The following is a 20,486-nucleotide window of genomic DNA, read 5'->3' on the forward strand; positions in this document are numbered from 1 at the left end:
CCAGTAAGTGGGGGGTGGGGGAGCCCCCCAGAGACAGGAGGAAAGGAAGGTGAGTTTATGGGTGTGTGCAGGAGTTTTGCTGTGGAGGAATTACAATTTCCCCCCACCCCTGGCCCTCGTGGCTATAGGTATTTATAGATATGGAAAATTTGTTTTCTCCATTTGTTTTTCATGGAAGTCCATCTGTCCGTTCATCCATCCATCCATCCATCCGCATGGGGCTACTTCATCCCACTTCGCAGCACCTGGTTGGCAGCAATCAGCATGACGCTGATGATGAAAGCAATGGCGAAGGCGCAGATGAGACTTTTCCGGACACACGTCTGTCTGATTTGTTGGTTTGAACAGGCTGTGGTGGGAGGTGAGAGGTGCAAAGGTAAGAAAGTGGGAAGGGCGAGTTGAGGAGTATGGAGTGAAGTGGAGATTGAAGACAAAAAGGGAAAGAGAGAGAGAGAGAAGAAGTCAGTGGCATAGGTTTGTAATCATGCCAGGGAAGAGATGCAGCTCTGTCTCCCAGTCCATGGATCCTCTAACCCTTGACAGCCAGAATCTCCTTAAGAAACAGCTCCAACTCACCTGACCCAAAACACATCCCATACATATGTACTGAGCAAAGAAACATGCAAGCTAACAGGTATTGCTATTATTTTGTAAGCATGGATGCTGAATTCTCAAACATTCAGACAATGGGAGCCAATAACACTGCCCTCAATACTCTACTTTGGCTCCTCCCCATGATTAAGAAAACCTGAATATAGGTTATACTTTTCTTTTTTAAAAAAGCATAATACATCATGCAAAATCCAATATGAATCACTGATGTAGGCTGCAGAATCTAGCATTCCTTGGAGCAGAATTTGGAGCACCTTAAGAACATCAGAAGCTGCCTTATACCAGCTCAATAGTGGCTACCTTGACTAGCAATGGCTCTCCAGGGTTTTAGGCAGGGATCTTTCCCTGCCCTACCTGGAGATTGAACCTGGGACCTCCCTCATGCAAAGCACCTGTTCTACCACTGAGGTATGGACCCACCTTTGCACAGGGTACCTCAACTCTGCCTGTGCCACACTGTGCCTGCTTTGACAGGAGCTGCTGTGTGTGGTTCCTGCTTATAGCAATGGAAGCCAACTTGGAATCCCAAGAACACCTGTGCTGAAAAGCTCCCACAGCAGGCCTGGAGTGGTGTCATCCTTGCCTCCAGCTCCTGCCCTCCCTGCGGCACTCAGGGATCTATTGCCAGGGATGGATGCAACTTCTGGGACTTGCTCCCTTCAGTGTGTTGACTGCCAAATGCCTGGCTCAGGGACTTGGCATGCAAAGCGATGCTTCCTCAACCTGGCCCCATGCAGCCGCCACAAGCATTGACATTCAAAGCAGCCTGTAGCCTAAATAGAGCTGCCACTTCCATAATTAAACAGAAGAGAGAGGTGGTGGTGGGGAGGTGTATAGGAACAAACACGCCTTGTGGCCTCGCCAGGACCAGCTTGACATGGAACATGTGGGCCATTTGTCCCAGTCCTTTCTGGAAAATGAACAGCCAACTGCCCGCTTTGCCTCCATCCTTCCCTTGGCTCCTGGGTGCCTGCATTGCAGGTTCCCGGGGACTGCAGGGTGGTGCAGCCCTTTGATGCCTCTGTGGAATGTTTACAGGTCTATTAGATTGTTTGCATACTGTTATGTACACCGCCCTGGGATTGCCTTTGGCGATGAAAGGATGGCGTAGCATATTTTAGGATAAATCAAAATACAGTTGCGATAGACACCCCAAAAAGACCTCTTTCCCCTGCACCTGCATTTAGAGCTAATCCAAAGGGACTGGCGAGAGCAGCGATGGGCAACCTGCAGCTTTAAGGCTGGATGTGGGCCCCAGCCTAATTTCAAAAGCACTCTTCAAGCCGTCAGCTCAGACCTCTGGCAAGAGCAAGGTGTCTCACCACCAGTAGCTCATTGTGTGGGGAGGGAGAGAGACAGGTGTGCCAGAGAGAGGGGACATGGCAGAGAGAGAGATAGAGAGAGGGAAGGGGTGGCAGATAGTGTGAGAGAGAGAGACAGGCATGACACATAGAGAGCGGAAAATGGCAGAGAGAGAGAGAAAGAGGGAGGGAGGGAGGTATGGCAGACAGTGTGTGTGAGAGAGACAGGTGTGCCAGAGAGAGGGGGATATGACAGAGTGAGAGAGAGAGAGAAAGAGAAGGGGTGGCAAATAGTGTGAGAGAGAGACAGGCATGACACATAGAGCGCGGAACATGGCAGAGAGAGAGAAAGAGGGAGGGAGGGAGGTATGGCAGACACTGTGTGTGTGTGTGAGAGAGACAGGTGTGCCAGAGAGAGCGGGATATGACAGAGAGAGAGAGAGAGAGAAGGGGTGGCAGACAGTGTGAGAGAGAGACAGGCATGACACATAGAAAGCGGAACATGGCAGAGAGAGAAAGAGGGAGGGAGGGAGGGCAGACAGTGTGTGTGAGAGAGACAGGTGTGCCAGAGAGAGGGGGATATGACAGAGAGAGAGAGAGAGAGAGAGAGAGAGAGGGAAGGGGTGGCAGATAGTGTGAGAGAGAGACAGGCATGACACATAGAGAGCGGAACATGGCAGAGAGAGAGAAAGAGGGAGGGAGGGAGGTATGGCAGACAGTGTGTGTGAGAGAGACAGGTGTGCCAGAGAGAGGGAGATATGACAGAGTGAGAGAGAGGGAAAGAGAAGGGGTGGCAAATAGTGTGAGAGAGAGACAGGCATGACACATAGAGTGCGGAACATGGCAGAGAGAGAGAAAGAGTGAGGGAGGGAGGTATGGCAGACAGTGTGTGTGAGAGAGACAGGTGTGCCAGAGAGAGCGGGATATGACAGAGAGAGAGAGAGAGAAAGAAAGAGAAGGGGTGGCAAATAGTGTGTGAGAGAGACAGGCATGACACATAGAGCGTGGAACATGGCAGAGAGAGAGAGAGAGAGAGAAAGAGGGAGGGAGGGATGGCAGACAGTGTGTGTGTGAGAGAGACAGGTGTGCCAGAGAGAGGGGGATATGACACACAGAGAGAGAGAGAGAGAGAAGGGGTGGCAGATAGTGTGTGAGAGAGACAGGCATGACACATAGAGAGCGGAACATGGCAGAGAGAGAGAGAGGGAGGGAGGGAGGGAGGGAGGGCAGACAGTGTGTGTGTGAGAGAGAGGTGTGCCAGAGAGAGGGGGATATGACAGAGTGAGAGAGAGAGAGAGAGAAGGGGTGGCAGATAGTGTGAGAGAGAGAGAGACAGGCATGACACATAGAGAGCGGAACATGGCAGAGAGAGAGAGAAAGAGGGAGGGAGGGAGGGATGGCAGACAGTGTGTGTGTGAGAGAGACAGGTGTGCCAGAGAGAGGGGGATATGACACAGAGAGAGAGAGAGAGAGAGAGAGAGAAGGGGTGGCAGATAGTGTGAGAGAGAGACAGGCATGACACATAGAGAGCAGAACATGCCAGAGAGAGAGAGAGAAGGAGGGAGGGAGGGAGGGAGGGAGGGAGGGAGGGCAGACAGTGTGTGTGTGAGAGAGAGGTGTGCCAGAGAGAGGGGGATATGACAGAGTGAGAGAGAGAGAGAGAGAGAGAAGGGTGGCAGATAGTGTGAGAGAGAGAGACAGGTATGACACATAGAGAGCGGAACATGGCAGAGAGAGAGAGAAAGAGGTAGGGAGGGAGGGAGGGAGGTATGGCAGACAGTGTGTGTGTGAGAGAGACAGGTGTGCCAGAGAGAGGGGGATATGACAGAGAGAGAGAGAGAGGGGGAAGGGGTGGCAGATAGTGTGAGAGAGAGACAGGCATGACACATAGAGAGTGGAACATGGCAGAGGGAGAGAGAGAGAGAGAGAAAGAGGGAGGGAGGGAGGGAGGGAGGGAGGGAGGGAGGGAGGGAGGGCAGACAGTGTGTGTGAGAGAGACAGGTGTGCCAGAGAGAGGGGGATATGACAGAGAGAGAGAGAGAAAGAGAAGGGGTGGCAAATAGTGTGAGAGAGAGACAGGCATGACACATAGAGCACGGAACATGGCAGAGAGAGAGAGAGAGAGGGAGGGAGGGAGGGAGGGAGGGAGGGAGGGATGGCAGATAGTGTGAGAGAGAGACAGGCATGACACATAGAGAGCGGAACATGGCAGAGAGTGAGAGTGTGTGTGAGAGAGAGACTCCTATGGCAGAGACAGAGGCATGGCAAAGAGGGAGAAAGAGACGGTATCATGACCAGGAGTCCAGCAGTGACATGGACTCTGAAGCCGAGGAACGAGTTGTGCCAATAGCCTCCAGGTTTGAGCACCGCTGTAGAACTGCCAGAGACCCCTGAGCCTGAGCCTCCAGAGACCAGACCAGCACCCTCATCTACATGAGCCCACATTCCAGGGAGCCAATGCACCAATGCCAGCAGCGTGCCAGGCACAAACTCTTGGAGAGACAGAGGAGTGCTAGGCTACAAGCCAGGGCCTGTCCCTTTAAGGCTTCCATGCTGAAGGAAAGGGTGCTGCCTGGGACTGTAGCATAAAAGGCTTCAGCGTGGCCTCATTGTCGGAGCAAGTTGCTCACGACGAGCTTTCCTGGGTGTTGCGACACTTGCCTGGACTCCTGCCTGGTACTGAACCCCATGGGCTTCTGCTCAGGCCAGAACAGAACACACAGGCATGACAGAGAGTGTGGGGTGGGGGGTATGGCAGAGAGAGAGGGTGAGAGTGTGTGCGAGAGAAAAGCATGGTAGAAAGTGTGTGTGAGAGAGACAGGCATGACACAGAGTGAGGGAGAGGGAGCATGGCAGAAAGTGAGTGAGAGAGAGACAGGCATGGCAGAAAGTGAGAGAGGGGGGCATGGCAGAGAGTGAAGAGAGAGAGACAGGCAGGCAGGTATGGCAGAGAGAGAGAGAGAGTGAGAGAGAGAGAGTGAGAGAGGGGGGCATGGCAGAGAGTGTGTGAGAGAGACAGGCATGGCAATGAGTGAGAGAGAGGGAGAGAAAGGGATGGCAGAGAGGGGGGACATGGCAGAGAGAGAAGGCATGGAAGAGAGAGAGAGTAAAGGTCATGGCAAAAAGAGAGAGAGAGTGTGTGTGTGTGCGTGTGTGTGCGCGTGAGAGAGAGAGATGGGTGGCAGGGAAAGGGGGGGAGGATCGGTGGCCCTGTCCACTTTTGGCTCTGGCTTTGGCACTGCCCACTGCTAGTATATGGTCCCCAACAGATTCCCCTCAAAAGAATGTAGTCCTAGATAGAAAAAAAGTTTCCCGGCCCCTGGACCAGGGGATGGATAATCGTACCACTAAATTGGTGAACAGGAAGGGACGGTCTGGGGGAGAGTGCCGCTCAGGATCGTATAGCCCAACAGCAGAGTCTGGCAGTGGAAGATGGTCTCAGAGTGCGGAACCCCCGATGAGCCCTTGAGGAAGATTGCCTGGCTTGAGGGCACTGATTCCAATGGCAGTTAAGCCCATGCGTCCCTCTCTTCTGTTGAAATCAGTGGCAACCCAAAGCACTGGATTAGGCCCATGGTCTTTCTCACATCATGAGGCACCGAAGAGGCTCCTGGGATCAGGACCGATCCAGGGCATCTGGCTTTTCTGGATGGGGGCTGAGTTCCATGTTTCCCCATGATGGCCTGACATGCTCAGTCCTTGTCCCAGGCCTGTGTCAGGAGCGCCCTAGCTGCCTCTTGCAGTCCCCTCCAATAGCCAACTCAGGACACAGACAACGAGGATTCTTTCCGAGGCTTTATTCCTTATAGGGATGGCGGAGAATTCCGCCATGGATTTCAGTGAGGCTGAATGCACTGGCATTCGGCCCCCCGAAACCCGTGGCGGAACGGCCTCCCACCCCCCGCCACCCCGCGGAATCCCCCCGGGATGAAGCTTACCTGGGGTGGAGGCGGCTCCGGCAGCGGCTCCGGCTGCGGCTGCGGCCGCTGGTCTCTTGGCCGGCTGTTGCGACCGCAAATGGCGGCCGTCATCGCAGCTGCCATTTGCGTCCTTCCATGCTGCCCTACATAAGTATTTATGTAACCTATCGCAGCAAAAAAAAGGGAACGCAAATGGCGGTGGCTATGGCGGCCGCCATTTGCGTTCCCTTTTTTTTGGGCCGTGATAGCCTACGTAAATATTTACGTAGGCTATTACGGCAAAAAAGAGGGGCACAAATGGCGTAGTGGCCACCATTTGCACCCATCTCTTTTGCCGTAATAGGCTACGTAAATATTTATGTAGGCCATCACGGCCCAAAAAAAAGGGAACGCAAATGGCGGCCGCCATAGCCACTGCCATTTGCGTTCCCTTTTTTTTGCTGTGATAGGTTATGTAAATACTTACGTAGGGCAGCACGTAATAGGTGCCGTAATAGGCTACGTAAATATTTACGTAGGCTATCATGGCCAAAAAAAAAGGGAACACAAATGGCGGCCGCCGTAGCCGCTGCCATTTGCGTTCGCTGTTTTTTAATTTCTTTTTGCCATGATAGGGCTACGGAAATATTTACATAGCCTATCACGGCAAAATACAGGGACGCAAATGTCGGCGGCTATGGCCGCCGCCACTTGTGTCCCTGCAGGCTGCCCAGCGGCCAGATGTCCGGCTGCAGGTGGCCCCGGCCGGCGGCTCCGCAGAATCGCCGCCGAGTGGAGCCGGCCAGAGAGAATTTCGGGGGGAGGGAAGTCACTTCGAAAAGGTAAGTGACTTTCGTACATCCCTAATTCCTTTATTACTTTATGACTCTTTCAGATACTAATCACTTGCGACTAAGCAAGGAACAGCACTGGGGAAAGATAGCAGAGTAGCCTAAGCTCCAGGTAAGGCAGTTGGTCCCTGTTTGAAGGGGAACTACGGGAAGACTATGAACTTATGGGCTGTGGAGAAATCCTCCCCCTTTCCCTTGGGTCCTCGGGACGTGACCGTTGTTTGAGCACCAAAGAGCGGTACTCTTCCTTTCGGCGCCCTCCATCTGTCGTTGCTCCCTGCATCTGCACCGAGCGTCCAGCAAGCCCCCCTCCAGCGCTCTCTCCCTGCCAGGGTCACTATCTATCCCAGGAACGCTGGCTGGAGGAATCTCTGCCAGCTGCTGTGCTTGTGAGAGATGAGCGAGCTCCTCTCCCATGGATGGCTGTTCCTCCTCAGAATCAGAACTGCTCTGGGGCTCTATGGGCTGTTTCCACCCTGACAGCCTGGGTGTGCAGCTGTACGTAGGGGCAGAATGCCGCACCACAGTCATCAGGAGCTGCCCAAGGTATTCTGCAGCCTAAAGAAGAGCCTACGGAGCATCCCCTTCCTGCTGTGGCACAACTAGGCAATCTGAGACCCTGGACTTGACAGTCAAATGGGGGCCCCTTTTACACAGCCGTTTCTATTACTTCAGTTGTGATACACACAACTAACAATTCTTCTTCTCCCCTGCCCCCACTGCCATTCCATGCTTTACAATTGCTTCTACAATTCCTGATATCCATAGCAATCAGATTAATCTATCAAAAATCCTGTTAAATCAACTAAAAAGAAAAGACAGCTCCAATTAATTGGGCAGCACAGTGCTAAAAAAGAAGCTCAATATTATTTAATATAAGTGCTTATGAAAACTGCAGATGATAGGTACCATCTCAGAAAAATGGAAAGCAAAAAGAGAACATGTTCTCAAAGATGCCAAGTGGAATGCGTGTCAGCGACAAAAGCTCTGAGTCGTATAATTCAGCGGCAATCTTATCAAATGCAAATTCTGGGAACAAGCTAAGGATGCAATCCTATGCATGTTTAGACAAAAATAAAACCTACATCTCCCAGCATCCCCCAGACAGCTTAGCTGTTTGCATAAACATGCATAAACATGAAGAAACGGGCAACTAAGGGAGCAATCCTATGGCCGCTAGTCAGCAGCTAGATGGCCATAGGATATGTGGTTTTCTGGGAACTGACCTCGGAGCCTGCGCTCTGAGGTCAGTTCCCGGAGAACTGACCTTCCCCCAGATCTGTGCTGTCAAGGCAGCGCAAGTGGCCCCATGCTCCCTGCTCGGAATAGGAGTGAGGAGCGGCCAAAGCAGGGCATTCCGGGGGGGCGTTCTGGGATGGGGAAGGTGGAAATGTGTCCGCCTTCCTGCGGTTAGACAGCCGAAATCGGCTGTCTAGCCGCAAATGCAGGGCAGGAGAAGCACAGAGGGAACGATCCTCTCCTGCTTCTCCTGCCCTGCATTGGACAGGTGGTTGCCTCTGAGTTCGGAGGCGGCCCCCTACCCCCATAGGATTGGGCCCTAAAATGATCAAGGGGCTGGAGCAAGTCCCCCATGAGGGAGGATTACAACAACTGGGATTGTTTGGCTTGGAAAGAACGCGAATAAGGACATGATAGAGGTATTCAAAATCATGCATGTGTGGAGAATGTGGACAGGGAGACATCTTTCTCCCTCTCTCATAATACTAGAACCCAATGGGGTCCTCCCATGAAGCTGATTGGTGGGAGATTCAGGATGGATAAAAGGAAGGGCTTCTTCACACAGCACAGAGCTAAGCTATGGAATTTGCTACCACGCGACGTAGTGATGGCCACCAACTTGGATGGCTTTAAAAGGAATTGGACAAATTGGAGGAGAAGGCTATCAATGGCTACTAGTCCTGAGGGCTGCATGCTACCTCCAGGATCAGAGGCAGTCTGCCTGTGTATACCAGTTGGTGAGGAACATGGGTGGGAGGGTGCTGTTGCACTCATGTCCTGCATGTGGGTGTCCCACAGACAGCTGGTTGGCCACTGTGTCAACAGAATGTTGCATGAGACGGACCCTTGGTCTGATCCAGCAGGGCTCTTCTGATGTTCTTATAGGATTGTGCCCTAAGCCATCCAGATGATGTATGAAGGGCAGCCAGCACTTTAGTAAGCTGGCTGAGTTTGCAGCATTTGCATTTTGTAAGATTGCCCCTGATGAAGGAGCTTTTGTCTCTGAAACGCGCTGGGCTCAAATAATTCGGCTCGTGGGCTGCACATGGCTGACCACTGGTGACCTGCCCCCCAATTAGGGATGTAGTGGGAGTCTGAGAGGGAGTGGAGTCTGGTGGACTCCCCCACGCTTGGCCGTCCGGCCCCCGTTCGCCAAGCTGCTACGCTTACTTGACCCTGCTCGCTGAGCTGTTGCTTACTGGACCCCAGCAGCCACCCGACCCCTCACCGAGCTGCCATTTTGTGATAAAATGGAGGCTCGGGTTTTCCCGTAAATGTAATGTTACATAAATGGCAGCTGTAAAGGGGCCATTTATGCAGCATTACATTTACGGAAAAACCTGAGCTACCATTTTTTCGCAAAATGGTGGTTCGCTGAGGGGCTGGGCACCCGCAGGCCACGTAGTGGCTCGTCCAAGGAGCCGAACAGAGCCAGCTGGCTGGCAGCAGCTCAGTGAGCGCCTGGCAGCATGGATGGAGGTGAGTCCGTCCATCCCTAGCCCCATTCCCCGCTGTGCTGCTACGGCTGCTGCTGCTGCCCCGTCAGAACTGGTCCTGCTGGGAAACTGGGCATGTGAAGAGAGTCATCCCTGGGTGCTGTTTCAAGCAGGATCAGGTTCTCTCCACTCTGCCAAAGCTGCTTGGTGGGCTGGGGGGAGCCCAATTCTGCAGGGAAACAAAACAGGCACGCATGGGTCACTCTCCTTGTAAGGCCTGTTTCCCAGAAGAAGCAATTCTGTTGTGAAAGAGTGCGTGCAAGGAGAGGCACCCTGCACGCCTTCTTTCCCAGGCCCGATGCCCCTCTCCCTCCGCCCAGCACTCTCGATCAGGGTGGTGATGGGAAGCATTCTGTGTGTGTCTGAGTGAGTGCGTACGCAAGTGGGGCCCGGGACGTACAAGTTGCTTGCCCGTCCATCAAGGGGAGAGAAGGCCCATGTCACTGGGAGAGCGTAGATGGTAATGTCCCATATTAGTCCTACATAGAGTAGACCCATTGAAATGACTGGGACTCAAGTTCGTTGCATTCATTAGTTGCATCTTAAGTCCCATTCTTTCCAACGGGTCTGCTCTACGTAGAACTAACACTGGATACTACCCATAGTTCGCATGCAGAAAGTCACAGCTTCAGTCCCCGGCACCTCCAGGTCAGGCTGGAAAAGAAACCCTGGAGAGCCTGTGCAAGTCGGTATACAACAGGGCTGGAGAATCTCCTTGAGCCTGAGGGCCAAATTCAAGTTTGGAGACGCTCTTGGAGAGGGGTGGGAATTCCAGGGGTGGGTAGGGCCAAAGGCAAAAGGGAGGGCCCCCCAAAGACCAGCTGATTGTAGCTTAAAGCTCTCGCTTCCAGTAACTTAAGGCTCAGGAACGGCATTTCAGTCTTACAGAACGGCGTGGTCCCAGGGCATGGTCTGAAGGCACAAGAGGCAGCCACTTTGCTGAAGCTAAGCAGGTCCGGGTCTGGTCAGTGCTTGGAGGGGAGACCACCTGGGAACCCACATAACCTACCTGGGGTTCCACAATGGAAGAAAGGTGGGATGTAAATGTAATAAATAAATACAAATTAGAATGGGGGGAAATGGCAAAAAAGCCGGGAAACCACCAATCGGTGGTTGGGGGAAATGTGGTAGTGTCAGGGGAAGGAGACATGGCGGTCCGGATTTGGCCTGAAGGTCTGAGGTTCCCCATCTCTGGTGTAGACAGTGCTCAGCCTCATGGACTCCTAAGGCATCTTCTTACAATTGCTGAGATAATTTACTCCACCCCACCAGTCTGACAGTGGTAAATGGGAAAAGGATGAAGAACCCCAGTGAAGTCTTGAGTTCCCATCAGAGGGTCACTGGTGTTTAATTTGCCCTCTGGGCAGTCTTGTCTTCACAAGCAGTATGTGCACAGTCCCAGAATCAGTTCCTCTTGTGTGGCAGGGCCAGGAAAGATACCAGCGAGAGACCCTTGTTAGCGACTTCCCCTCAGAGTATACCTGTTATATATACTGCTTTATATTGCTATTCTGTATATACTGCTTTATACTGCTATACCGTATATACTACATTATACTGCCATACCGTATATACTGCATTATACTGCTATACTGTATATACTGCTTTATACTGCTAACTGCTTTATACTGCTATAGTGCTGCTACACTGCTATTCTGTATATACTGCTTTATACTGCTCTAGCATATATACTGCTTTATACTGCTATACCGTATATACTACATTATACTGCCATACCGTATATACTGCATTATACTGCTATACTGTATATACTGCTTTATACTGCTAACTGCTTTATACTGCTATACTGCTGCTACACTGCTATTCTGTATATACTGCTTTATACTGCTATAGCGTATATACTGCTTTATACTGCTATAGCGTATATACTGCTTTATACTGCTATTCTGTATATACTGCTATAGCGTATATACTGCTTTATACTGCTAACTGCTTTATACTGCTATACTGCTGCTATACTGTATATACTGCTATACTGTATATACTGCTTTATACTGCTATAGCGTATATACTGCTTTATACTGCTATACTGCTGCTATACTGCTATACTGTATATACTGCTATAGCATATATACTGCTTTATACTGCTATAGTGCTGCTATACTGCTACTGTATACCGTATATACTGCATTATACTGCTGTACCGTATATACTGCGTTATACTGCTGTACCGTATGTACTGCGTTATACTGCTATACCGTATATACTGTGTTATACTGCTAACTACTTTATACTGCTATACTGCTGCTATACTGCTTTATAGCTACTGTACTGCTTTCCCCTCGGAGTATAGCTGCTATACTGCTTTATAGGATAGCTGCTGCTTTCTCCTCAGAGTATAGCTGCAGCTCAGAGTATAGCTGCTAACTCTTCCCTTCAGAGTTAGCTGCTTCCCCTCATAGTCCCAGAATCAGTTCCTCTTGTGTGGCAGGGCTAGGAAAGATACCAGCGAGAGACCCTGGTTAGCTGGTTAGCTGCTTCCCCTCAGAGTATCCAGTTCTAGACCGCATGGATAGGTGGATGGGGACAGCCAGAAAGCACTGAGTCACAAGCAAGGGGTTTCTCAGAATAACTTCTAGCGGTGCAATGGTTAGAGTGTTGGACTGGGACTCTGGTTCTAGTCCCCACTTGGTCATGAAGCTCATTCAGTGGCTTTTGGCCAGTCACTGATTCTCGGCCCAACCTGCCTCACAGGGTTCTTGCAAGGATAAAATGTGTGGAGGGAGAAGACCATGTAAGCCACCTTGGGTTCCTTGCAAGAAGGAAAAGGGTGGGATATACATGTAATAATCAATCAATCCTTGGGATTTATATAGGAGGAAACAGGAGGAGATTGGCTGCTTCCTGTCACCTGATTCCTTGAAGGGTCTGCAGTTCCCTTTTCTGGCCAGCTGATGGCATGGTGAGTAGGGAGCTGACCAACACCCGATTCCCATGGCTCCCAGCTTGAAGTCCCATGGCACCCGCCCAATGATCCGAGTCCTGACAAAGGTTCACTTACTTTCCACGTCAACTGGACACTCCTCGGCATTCCCCATGTGGCTCTCCTCCTCGGTCATGATGATATTTTCAATGTCCTTCATAGAGAGGTGTTCGCAGAAGGTGTCATACAGCAGCCGCTTCAGCTCGTCCACCGTCAGCTTTTGCATGTCGCACTGCGGAGGAGGGAGAGTCATTGCAGGATGGCCACAGCTTCCGGTGCCCTTATATAGGGCTTTGGTTGAGCCAGGTGCATACACGAAGGCACAGACATGCACACAGGAAACCCTTGACAAAGAACCAGTTGGCAGAGCTAGGACCCAATTTCAGACCTAGGGGTTGTACAGACACTGGCTTCCCCCTGGGAACGTCATATGCTCTTTTCTGCTTGTCTCTCCTGAGTTTCAGATTTTTCCCTCCTCTCCCCAAGAAACATACCACCCACTAATTTGATTGAGTTTGTTTCATCCCTGCAAGTTGTTATTTTCCTGGAGCAAAGAGCAATTGCCCAAAGGGGATCAATGCTCAAGCCCAGACATCCCTCCTGGTGCCACCTATCTGGTCCCATCATCCCCAGTAGCCACCCTAGTGCTGCACCAAGTTTCCCTAGCTGGGGATACATAGCACAGTGCTTTGGCTGCTGGTTACACCTCCCCCCTTTCTTTTCTTTCCCTTCTGCCAGGGAGATAGAAAGATAGGTGGAACGCTGTGTTATTTTCCTCCCCTGTGGAACCCTGAGACAGCTTGGTGGGACTTTCTCCCTTACTTACTTGAGCTATTCCTTCCTCCTTGTGCTTTCACCAGGCCACAATGCTTCCACAAGGAGGAAGGAATAACGTAGGCGAGTTCACTCTTTATGCTATGGGGAAAGAAGCCAGCGATGTTTATAAACCCTCTACCTTGACTGAAGAGGGCCACAAGGACAACTGTGACAGTGTTCTGGCCATGTGTGATGCCTATTTCATCCCCAAGAGGAACGTGGTTTATGAAAGGGCTTCTGTAAAAGCCTGGAGAAAGTGCAGAGTCGTTTGTTAGGGCCTTGTATGGACGGGCCGAATGCTGTGAGTTTCCTGAGGAGGAACGCCTCGGAGATAGATTGGTGTGTGGAATTCTAGGCAGCTTTTTTGAGCTCATTTGGTGATTTGAGAAACTGTTCTGGTCACCTCCACAAAATGGCTGCCAGCCACAAAGGACAAGTTATGTGTCCAAAAGGCTGAAAACAAGGCAGAGGCAGGGTCTGAGCTCCAACACACTAAATAACTCCTTTGAACCCACAGTTTTCAGTGCCAACAGTAACCTATTTCACAGAAGGCAAGCTCTTTTTCTCTCCTCGCCCTTCTGCCAGCCAACTCATTCCTCCCTATCGTTTTCTCTCTCTCGCTCTCGCTCTCACAGGAGCCCCTTTCTCTTTTCGCTAACCCCTTCTACACTAGCCACTTGTGAATTGCCACCCCCCCAACCCCCTCCCCCGGACATGAATAATCAAAAAAAGGGGGCAAAAGAGGACACCTTTTGCATAAAATGTGCATATGTTAATTTATAGGAATGATGACTATAATTTAAATAGAAATACAGCACATCTCACCATAGTAGGAAACGATTGTGGCCCGGTGACTTGTGTGCCTTGCTCAGGCTGCTGTTCAGGCGCTAACTGTGGCTGGGCAGCTTCATGGCCCTTTAGCTCTTCCTTCGGATGGTTCTTTATCTTTAAACCGAAATTGGACAGGACAGCCCTTCAAAGAGAGGACTCCTTCAGAGAGGGGACTGCCCTCCAACAGTGTGAAGCACCTTGGAGAGCTCCTTCAGAGTTCTTACTGGTTCTGACTGAAACCTGGAGCAGGTTCACCGCTTCCACTGACCTCTGTAAACAAGGACGCAGCACCACCCCTTCCTGCTGGTTTCCCCGCTTTCCTTACTTCCTGCCAGCTGGCATACCACCGCCCTTCCTAGCATCCCCAGCTCATCACACAGTAGTGTTCCTTTTTCTTTCCCTCTTCCTTTTCTTGGTGGCTGGGCATGTAGCAGCTTAATTCCCAAAGGATCTAACTGTGTCCCGTGTGCGGTCCAGAAGCATTCATAGGAAATGAATGGTGGAGGCCTTCATTTTGCTTTGAAGCAATCCCAGCTGCCAGTAAGAAAATGTGTGTGTGTGTGGTGTCTGTTTAAACAGTGGAGGCTGGTGATGCCAATGCCATCTGGGTTTCAGTTAGCACCAATCAGAACTCTAAAGGAGCTTCCCAAGGCACTGAACCGTAGCCCCCAAACCTTGGATAGCTCCTTTAGAGTTCTGACTGGTTCTGACCGAAACCCAGAGCAGATTCACTGCCCCACTGACATCGGAGCCACCAGCCTCCACTGATACACACACACACACACACACACACACACACCCCTTAGAATTATGCACTCCTGAGCCCAGGAATTGGAATTTGTCTTGAGTACTACAGTGATCAGAGCTCACAGTCCTTCCACACAAAAGCCCACTCCTGGCTACCTGCGCTCCCCTAGCTTTCTTCATTTCAACAGTATCTTTTTTTTAATTTTAATTTTTAAAAAAATATATAATGAACAAACAAAAAAGGAAAAGATGGGGCAGGGGACAAAGCAAACAGTCAAAAGCAACAAAAAAAGAACAACAATGCAACAGAGTAAAAAAAAAATCCATTCACAGTAACCGTTCACTAGTTCTTTTTTAAATTAATGGTGGTGTGAATGGTTCATTTCGCCAGTATAATATTTGGGGATGGGAAGGAGCCATTTTGTTGTTGCTGCTGTTGTTAAACAATTGTGAATCAGAAACCCTTGCCAATCAGCCAGAGATATACCAGGAGATCCACGATCTATCGTCCGCCCACCCTGTACGTCTCTGCCACAAAACACCCGGAACAGCACAAGTGGCCATTTTGAAAAGGACCAGGTTGATCCTCCTGTGTCCTTGTCCTTTTCAACAGCAGAAAAGAAAGCCCAGAGAAAGCAGCCCAGCCATTTGGAAAGCACCCTGGGGCAACAACAAAGAAAAAGGCTCACTCTTTCAGATGGAATACACAAGATGGGGAAAGGATCACAACAGTGAGAGAAGGGGGGGTGTTGCCTAGCTAGCAAAGCACAGAGCAAGAAATGTTTGGAACGTGGGTGTTTTGCTACCATGTCTTGTACACAGATAGAGCAAGGCAACAGCGGACGGCCATTTTGTCTGAAGCTCCAGGTTTTGCGAAAACATTGACCCTTCCTGTTTGTGGGACAACAGCAGTGGTGTAGTGGAGTCAGGGCTCACAGAGGGAGAGGGAGAGGTGGGGCAGTGGGGCCACTCCGTCGGCTCGGCTGGGTGAGAAGCAGCCGCTGGGCTGCTCCTCTCCCTCATTTGTCAGCATCTGTTCCGTCAAGCTGCAGCAGAGGAAGCGATGAGGCAGCAGGGCTCGCTCCCCTCAGCTCTGCTGAGGAACCATCTCCATTGTGCTCCTCCATTGGCGTAGCAGAGGCCGGGCTCACAGGGACGCAGCACCGGCACGTCTTGCCTAGCAGGGACGCTGACGTCACCTGCCATCCCCCTCGGGATTCCCCATTGCCTCTGAGCTTAGCTGCAACCCTCACAATAACAGGTGGGGAAACGGATTCTCCCAGCAACAATATATTGTTGTGAGCGGTTGCCAGTGCAAAGTATCTTGGCAGTTGGTCTGGTCTTGAATGGGCAGTTAAGACCTATTCGCTTTACAAAAGACCTGCAGAAGACATATACAAGTCTGCATTTTTGGACTCTCCTTGGGGGTGTAGCTACGGGGAGTGTCACGATGAGCGCCTGCACTTCGGAAGTGACCACTACACCACTGGGCAACGGTTCATTTCCAAACCGATTCAGGAGCTGATGTCAGAGCTATTTCAGAGGACACCAACAAAGGATTCGAGAACTCCCCCGAATGCCACACGGCAGAGATGTATAGAGCCGAGGGAGTAACCTACATTGCCTTGGATGCTTTACCACACAAACGAGTGACAAACAAAACCAGTTTGTGTTCACCACGGAGGTTGAGGTCATAACCTGGACAATCTCCTCAGGTGTGGTGGAGCAGCCAAAGCGGGACGATTGAAAACGGTGGGAAAAATACACGGGGTGTTTGGAGACTAGGGTGGCCACGTATGCATTGCCCAAAAGGAGGAAATACACCACCGAAGAAGAAAACGCGGAGTTGCATCAAACGTGCATATGCTAATTCATAGATCTAGATGCAAATTTAGAAATACTTGCTATAATTTAAATAGAAGAGAGGTGAGGACCCTCTGGCCCACAGGCCAAATGGTTCGGTGGTTTCCTGTTTTTTTGCACAGTTTTTCTTCTGTTCTAAAAGGTTGAAATGCCTCTCCTAAGGCTTAGTTACTGGGCAGTAAGAGCTTTAAGGTAAAATATGCTGGCATTTATGGTGTTTTGACCCCACCCCTTTTGACTTTGGCCCTGCCCCCTTTTGACTTTGGTCCCGCCCACCCCTGGAATGTGGCTCCCGGGAGCTTGTCTGAAATGGAATGTGGGCCTCAGTCTGAAAGAGGTTCCCCACCCCTGAAATAGAATTGCAATCCACCTGATCACAGTGGAGAAGGCAGAGACCAGGTGATCTGTGAGCCTGTTTGCCATCAGTTTGCCATCCAGGTGCTGCTAACTGTTGCTTGGCAACTTCAAGGCCCCTGGTCCGCTCTTCCTTCTTAGGGTTCTTTCTCTTGAAACCCAAATTGTGCTGGACGTCCTATCAAATAGAGGACTGTCCTGTGGCCACCCTAGTGGGGATGCTGGCCTGCTAACGATGTCCTACGGACATTGTTTTAAGGCCGAATGCTGCACCAAACAGCGTACAAACACCTCACAGAAGAATTCCCGTTCCCTTACTCCACAAGGTGGAATATGGAGTCGGAAAGGATGAAGGAACATGGCGTAATGAAGGAAATCACTGAGCCTACCTCCTGGAGTCCACCAACGGTCCCAGTCATCAAGAAAAACGGGAAAATACGCATCTTCAGTACAAATATCTGCAGTGAAATCAAGAAGAGGGCCAGGCCATCAGGTCTGAGGGAGAGGGGAACGGATTTCTCCTTACCTTCCAGAAGACGGTGTCGAAGTCAGTGCCGTGGAACTTCTCTGGAATGCCAGAAGTGGAAAGTTTGGGGCCAAGTAACGTTACAAACTCCTCGAAGTCTACTTGTCCATCACCTGGAAATGAGAGACACCACCACAGGTGAAAGCGAAGCAGGTGTGGGCTATAGGAAGGGTAAGGCATCCTACACAAGTAATCTAACAAACCTGGGGTGAAATCTTGTGTGTGTTTAGACAAAAGAAGTTCTACCATTCCGAGCATCCCCCTGCATGGGGGGGGGGCTTTAACCTTTAGTCCCCACTGACAGGCCCTGCACCTGCCAATTGCATGGGAGAAAACAGCGCTTGCAGACATGCCATCACCTTGCCCCATTCACTGAATGTTACGGTTGTCTTCCACTCATAACTCTCCCATGTTTTCCCACCACTTTTTCTGTCACTTTTCTTTGGGGAAAATCCATTAAGTAAAAAAAGATGGAATAGCTGGACGACGCCTTCTGACTGTTAGCTCCAGGACTCCTCTGTCTGGAATCGCCCTAAAGCTCTCATTGGAGTGAATGGGATCTCCCAACCCCTCAATGCAAATAGCAGGCCTGGGTGGGGGGCAATCCAGATTGAAACCTCAGTGGGGGGCAGTGTGTTAAAGCCACCTACCCCCTGCACCAGGGTCCTGATTTGGAATGGGCATCTTATTCCTGCTAATTGTGGGAATGGTGTTGGGTCTAGATTAGCCCTAAATGTCTCTGAATTCGTTTTGCTACTCTATTTAGTTGTCTATTCAACCATTTTGTGAACATTTCTTGGGCCAGTTTGGATGGACGTATAAGGTGAGCAGGATCAGGTCACCCAGCAGGTGTGTCTGACCTGCCTCTGGGCCCTTGGGCTGTCCATGTGTGGATGTCACATTTGCATAGGACATACGATCAATACACATAGGTGCAAACTGCACAGATTCCCCCTTGAATTAAATGTAGCTTAACAACCATGTGATTTGGTCCAACATACAAAATAAAAAATCCCACGGGTTGGACCCAGACTTAGTCATGCTTAGAGCAGACCCATTGAAAGGCATGGGATGTGTTAATCATGACTAACATAAGTCCCATTGATTTCAATGGGTCTGCTCTAAGCATGATTAAAGCTGGATCCAACACAATGGGTTGGATCCAATCCTCATGTGAGTGGAAGTCCGCTTATGGAATGTGATTTCCAACTGCATGATGGGCTTTCCCCATCCTTTCCCCTGAAGCCCCCCCCCCATCTGTTCTGGAGGGTGTGCAGGCAGATTTGGGGTGTGTAAAGGTTTGAGGCCTACAGAGGCAAGGAAAAGAAGAGGGTCAGGCCTAGGGTTGGGGGGGGGGCAGAAGGTAGTTTCATTTCCCCGGTTAAGTTTCAATTTCATTTCCCCAGTTAAGTTTCACTTCTTCAGATTTGAAGCAGTACTTTCGGTTTGCGAGGAGGAGGGTATTAAAAGAGAGAGTCAGAAAGACCAGAGCAGTAAGAGCAGAGTTGGGGAGACTAAAGCCTGAAGAGGGAGCAGGAATTTTATGTATGTATGTATGTATGTATGTATGTATTTAAAATATTTCTTGGCCGCCTTTCAGGGCAGAAGCCCTCCCAAGGCAGTTTACAGCAATAAACTACATAAAAACAGTTAAAATATTAAAAGTGATAAAAACATAAAAACCAATAATAAAAGCCAACAATAAAACCAGCAACAATGTTAACAGCAGTACCAGCAGCAATAGCAGTCATATCAAGAGAAGGCCAAGGTAAAATAATATGTTTTCAAGGCCTTCTTAAAAGTCTGCAATGATGGAGCGTGGCGGACCTCCGATGGCAGCTTGTTCCAAAGGTGTGGGGCCACTGCAGAGAAGGCCCTCTCATGTGTGAACACCTGACTGCTCTCACAGGTGGGCAAATGAAAAGGGCCTCTCTTTCTGATCTTAAAGAACGGGCAGGCTGATATGGGTGAAAGCGGTCCTTCAAATACCTTGGTCCCAAACTGTTTAAGGCTTTAAAGGTCAAAACCAGCACTTTGAATTGGGCTTGGAAATGCACCGGTAACCAGTGCAGCTGGTGCAGTCTAGGCGTTATGTGACCGAATCGGCTTGCCCCCACCAATACTTGGGCGGCTGCATTCTGCACAAGGTAGAGTTTCTGAGTTAGAGTTTCAAGGCAGTGATCCCCTTCATGGATCACTGCCTTGTTGTGGCGAAGGGGCTTGCGTAACTCAATGAAGCCATAAGCTATGCCGTGCAGGGCCACGCAAGACGGACAGGTCATGGCAGAGAGTTCTGACAAAATGTGGTCCACTGGAGAAGGAAATGGCAACCCACTCCAGTATTCTTGCCAAGAAAACCCCATGGAACGTATCACAAGGCTAAAAGATATGACGCCGGAAGATGAGCCCCTCAGGTCGGAAGGTGTCCAATATGCTACTGGGGAAGAGCAGAGGGTATTTCCAAGTAGCGCCAGAAAGAGTGAAGCGGCTGGGCCAAAGCCGAAAGGACACTCAGCTGTGGATGTGTCTGGTGGTGAAAAGAAAATCCGATGCTGTAAAGAACAATATTGTTTAGGAACCTGGAATGTCAGATCAATGAATCAAGGTAAGCTGGAGGTGGTCAAACATGAGATGGCAAGATTGAACATCGACATCTTGGGAATCAGCGAACTCAAATGGACAGGCATGGGCGAATTTAATTCAGGTGACTATCATATCTACTATTGTGGGCAAGAATCCCTTAGAAGAAATGGAGTACCACTCATAGTCAACAAAAGGGTGGGAAAAGCAGTACTGGGGTACAATCTTAAAAATGATAGAATGATCTCAGTACGAATCCAAGGCAAACCATTCAACATCACAGTAATTCAAGTCTATGCCCCAACCACTGAGGCCGAAGAAGCTGAGGTTGATGGGTTCTATGAAGACCTACAACACCTTCTAGAACTAACACCAAAAAAAGATGTCCTCTTCATCATAGGGGATTGGAATGCTAAAGTAGGAAGTC

General features: G+C 50.2%; 1 protein-coding gene across 1 annotated transcript in view; it reads right to left on the reverse strand.

The window, feature by feature from the left end:
- Positions 1 to 221: 221 nt before the first annotated feature.
- The window catches only part of CABP7 (calcium binding protein 7), a 49,842-nt gene continuing 29,577 nt past the window's right edge, over positions 222 to 20,486 (reverse strand). The window contains exons 6-8 of the mRNA XM_084819269.1: positions 17,480 to 17,592; positions 12,421 to 12,574; positions 222 to 349 (exon numbers count right to left, since the gene is read on the reverse strand). Coding sequence (XP_084675395.1) covers positions 222 to 349; positions 12,421 to 12,574; positions 17,480 to 17,592 — 395 coding nt within the window. The remainder of the gene's footprint in view (positions 350 to 12,420; positions 12,575 to 17,479; positions 17,593 to 20,486) is intronic.

This window comes from Heloderma suspectum, chromosome 13 (assembly GCF_057233095.1).
Source record: "Heloderma suspectum isolate Gila_16-S chromosome 13, 16-S_ref, whole genome shotgun sequence".
Lineage (NCBI taxonomy): Eukaryota > Metazoa > Chordata > Lepidosauria > Squamata > Helodermatidae > Heloderma > Heloderma suspectum.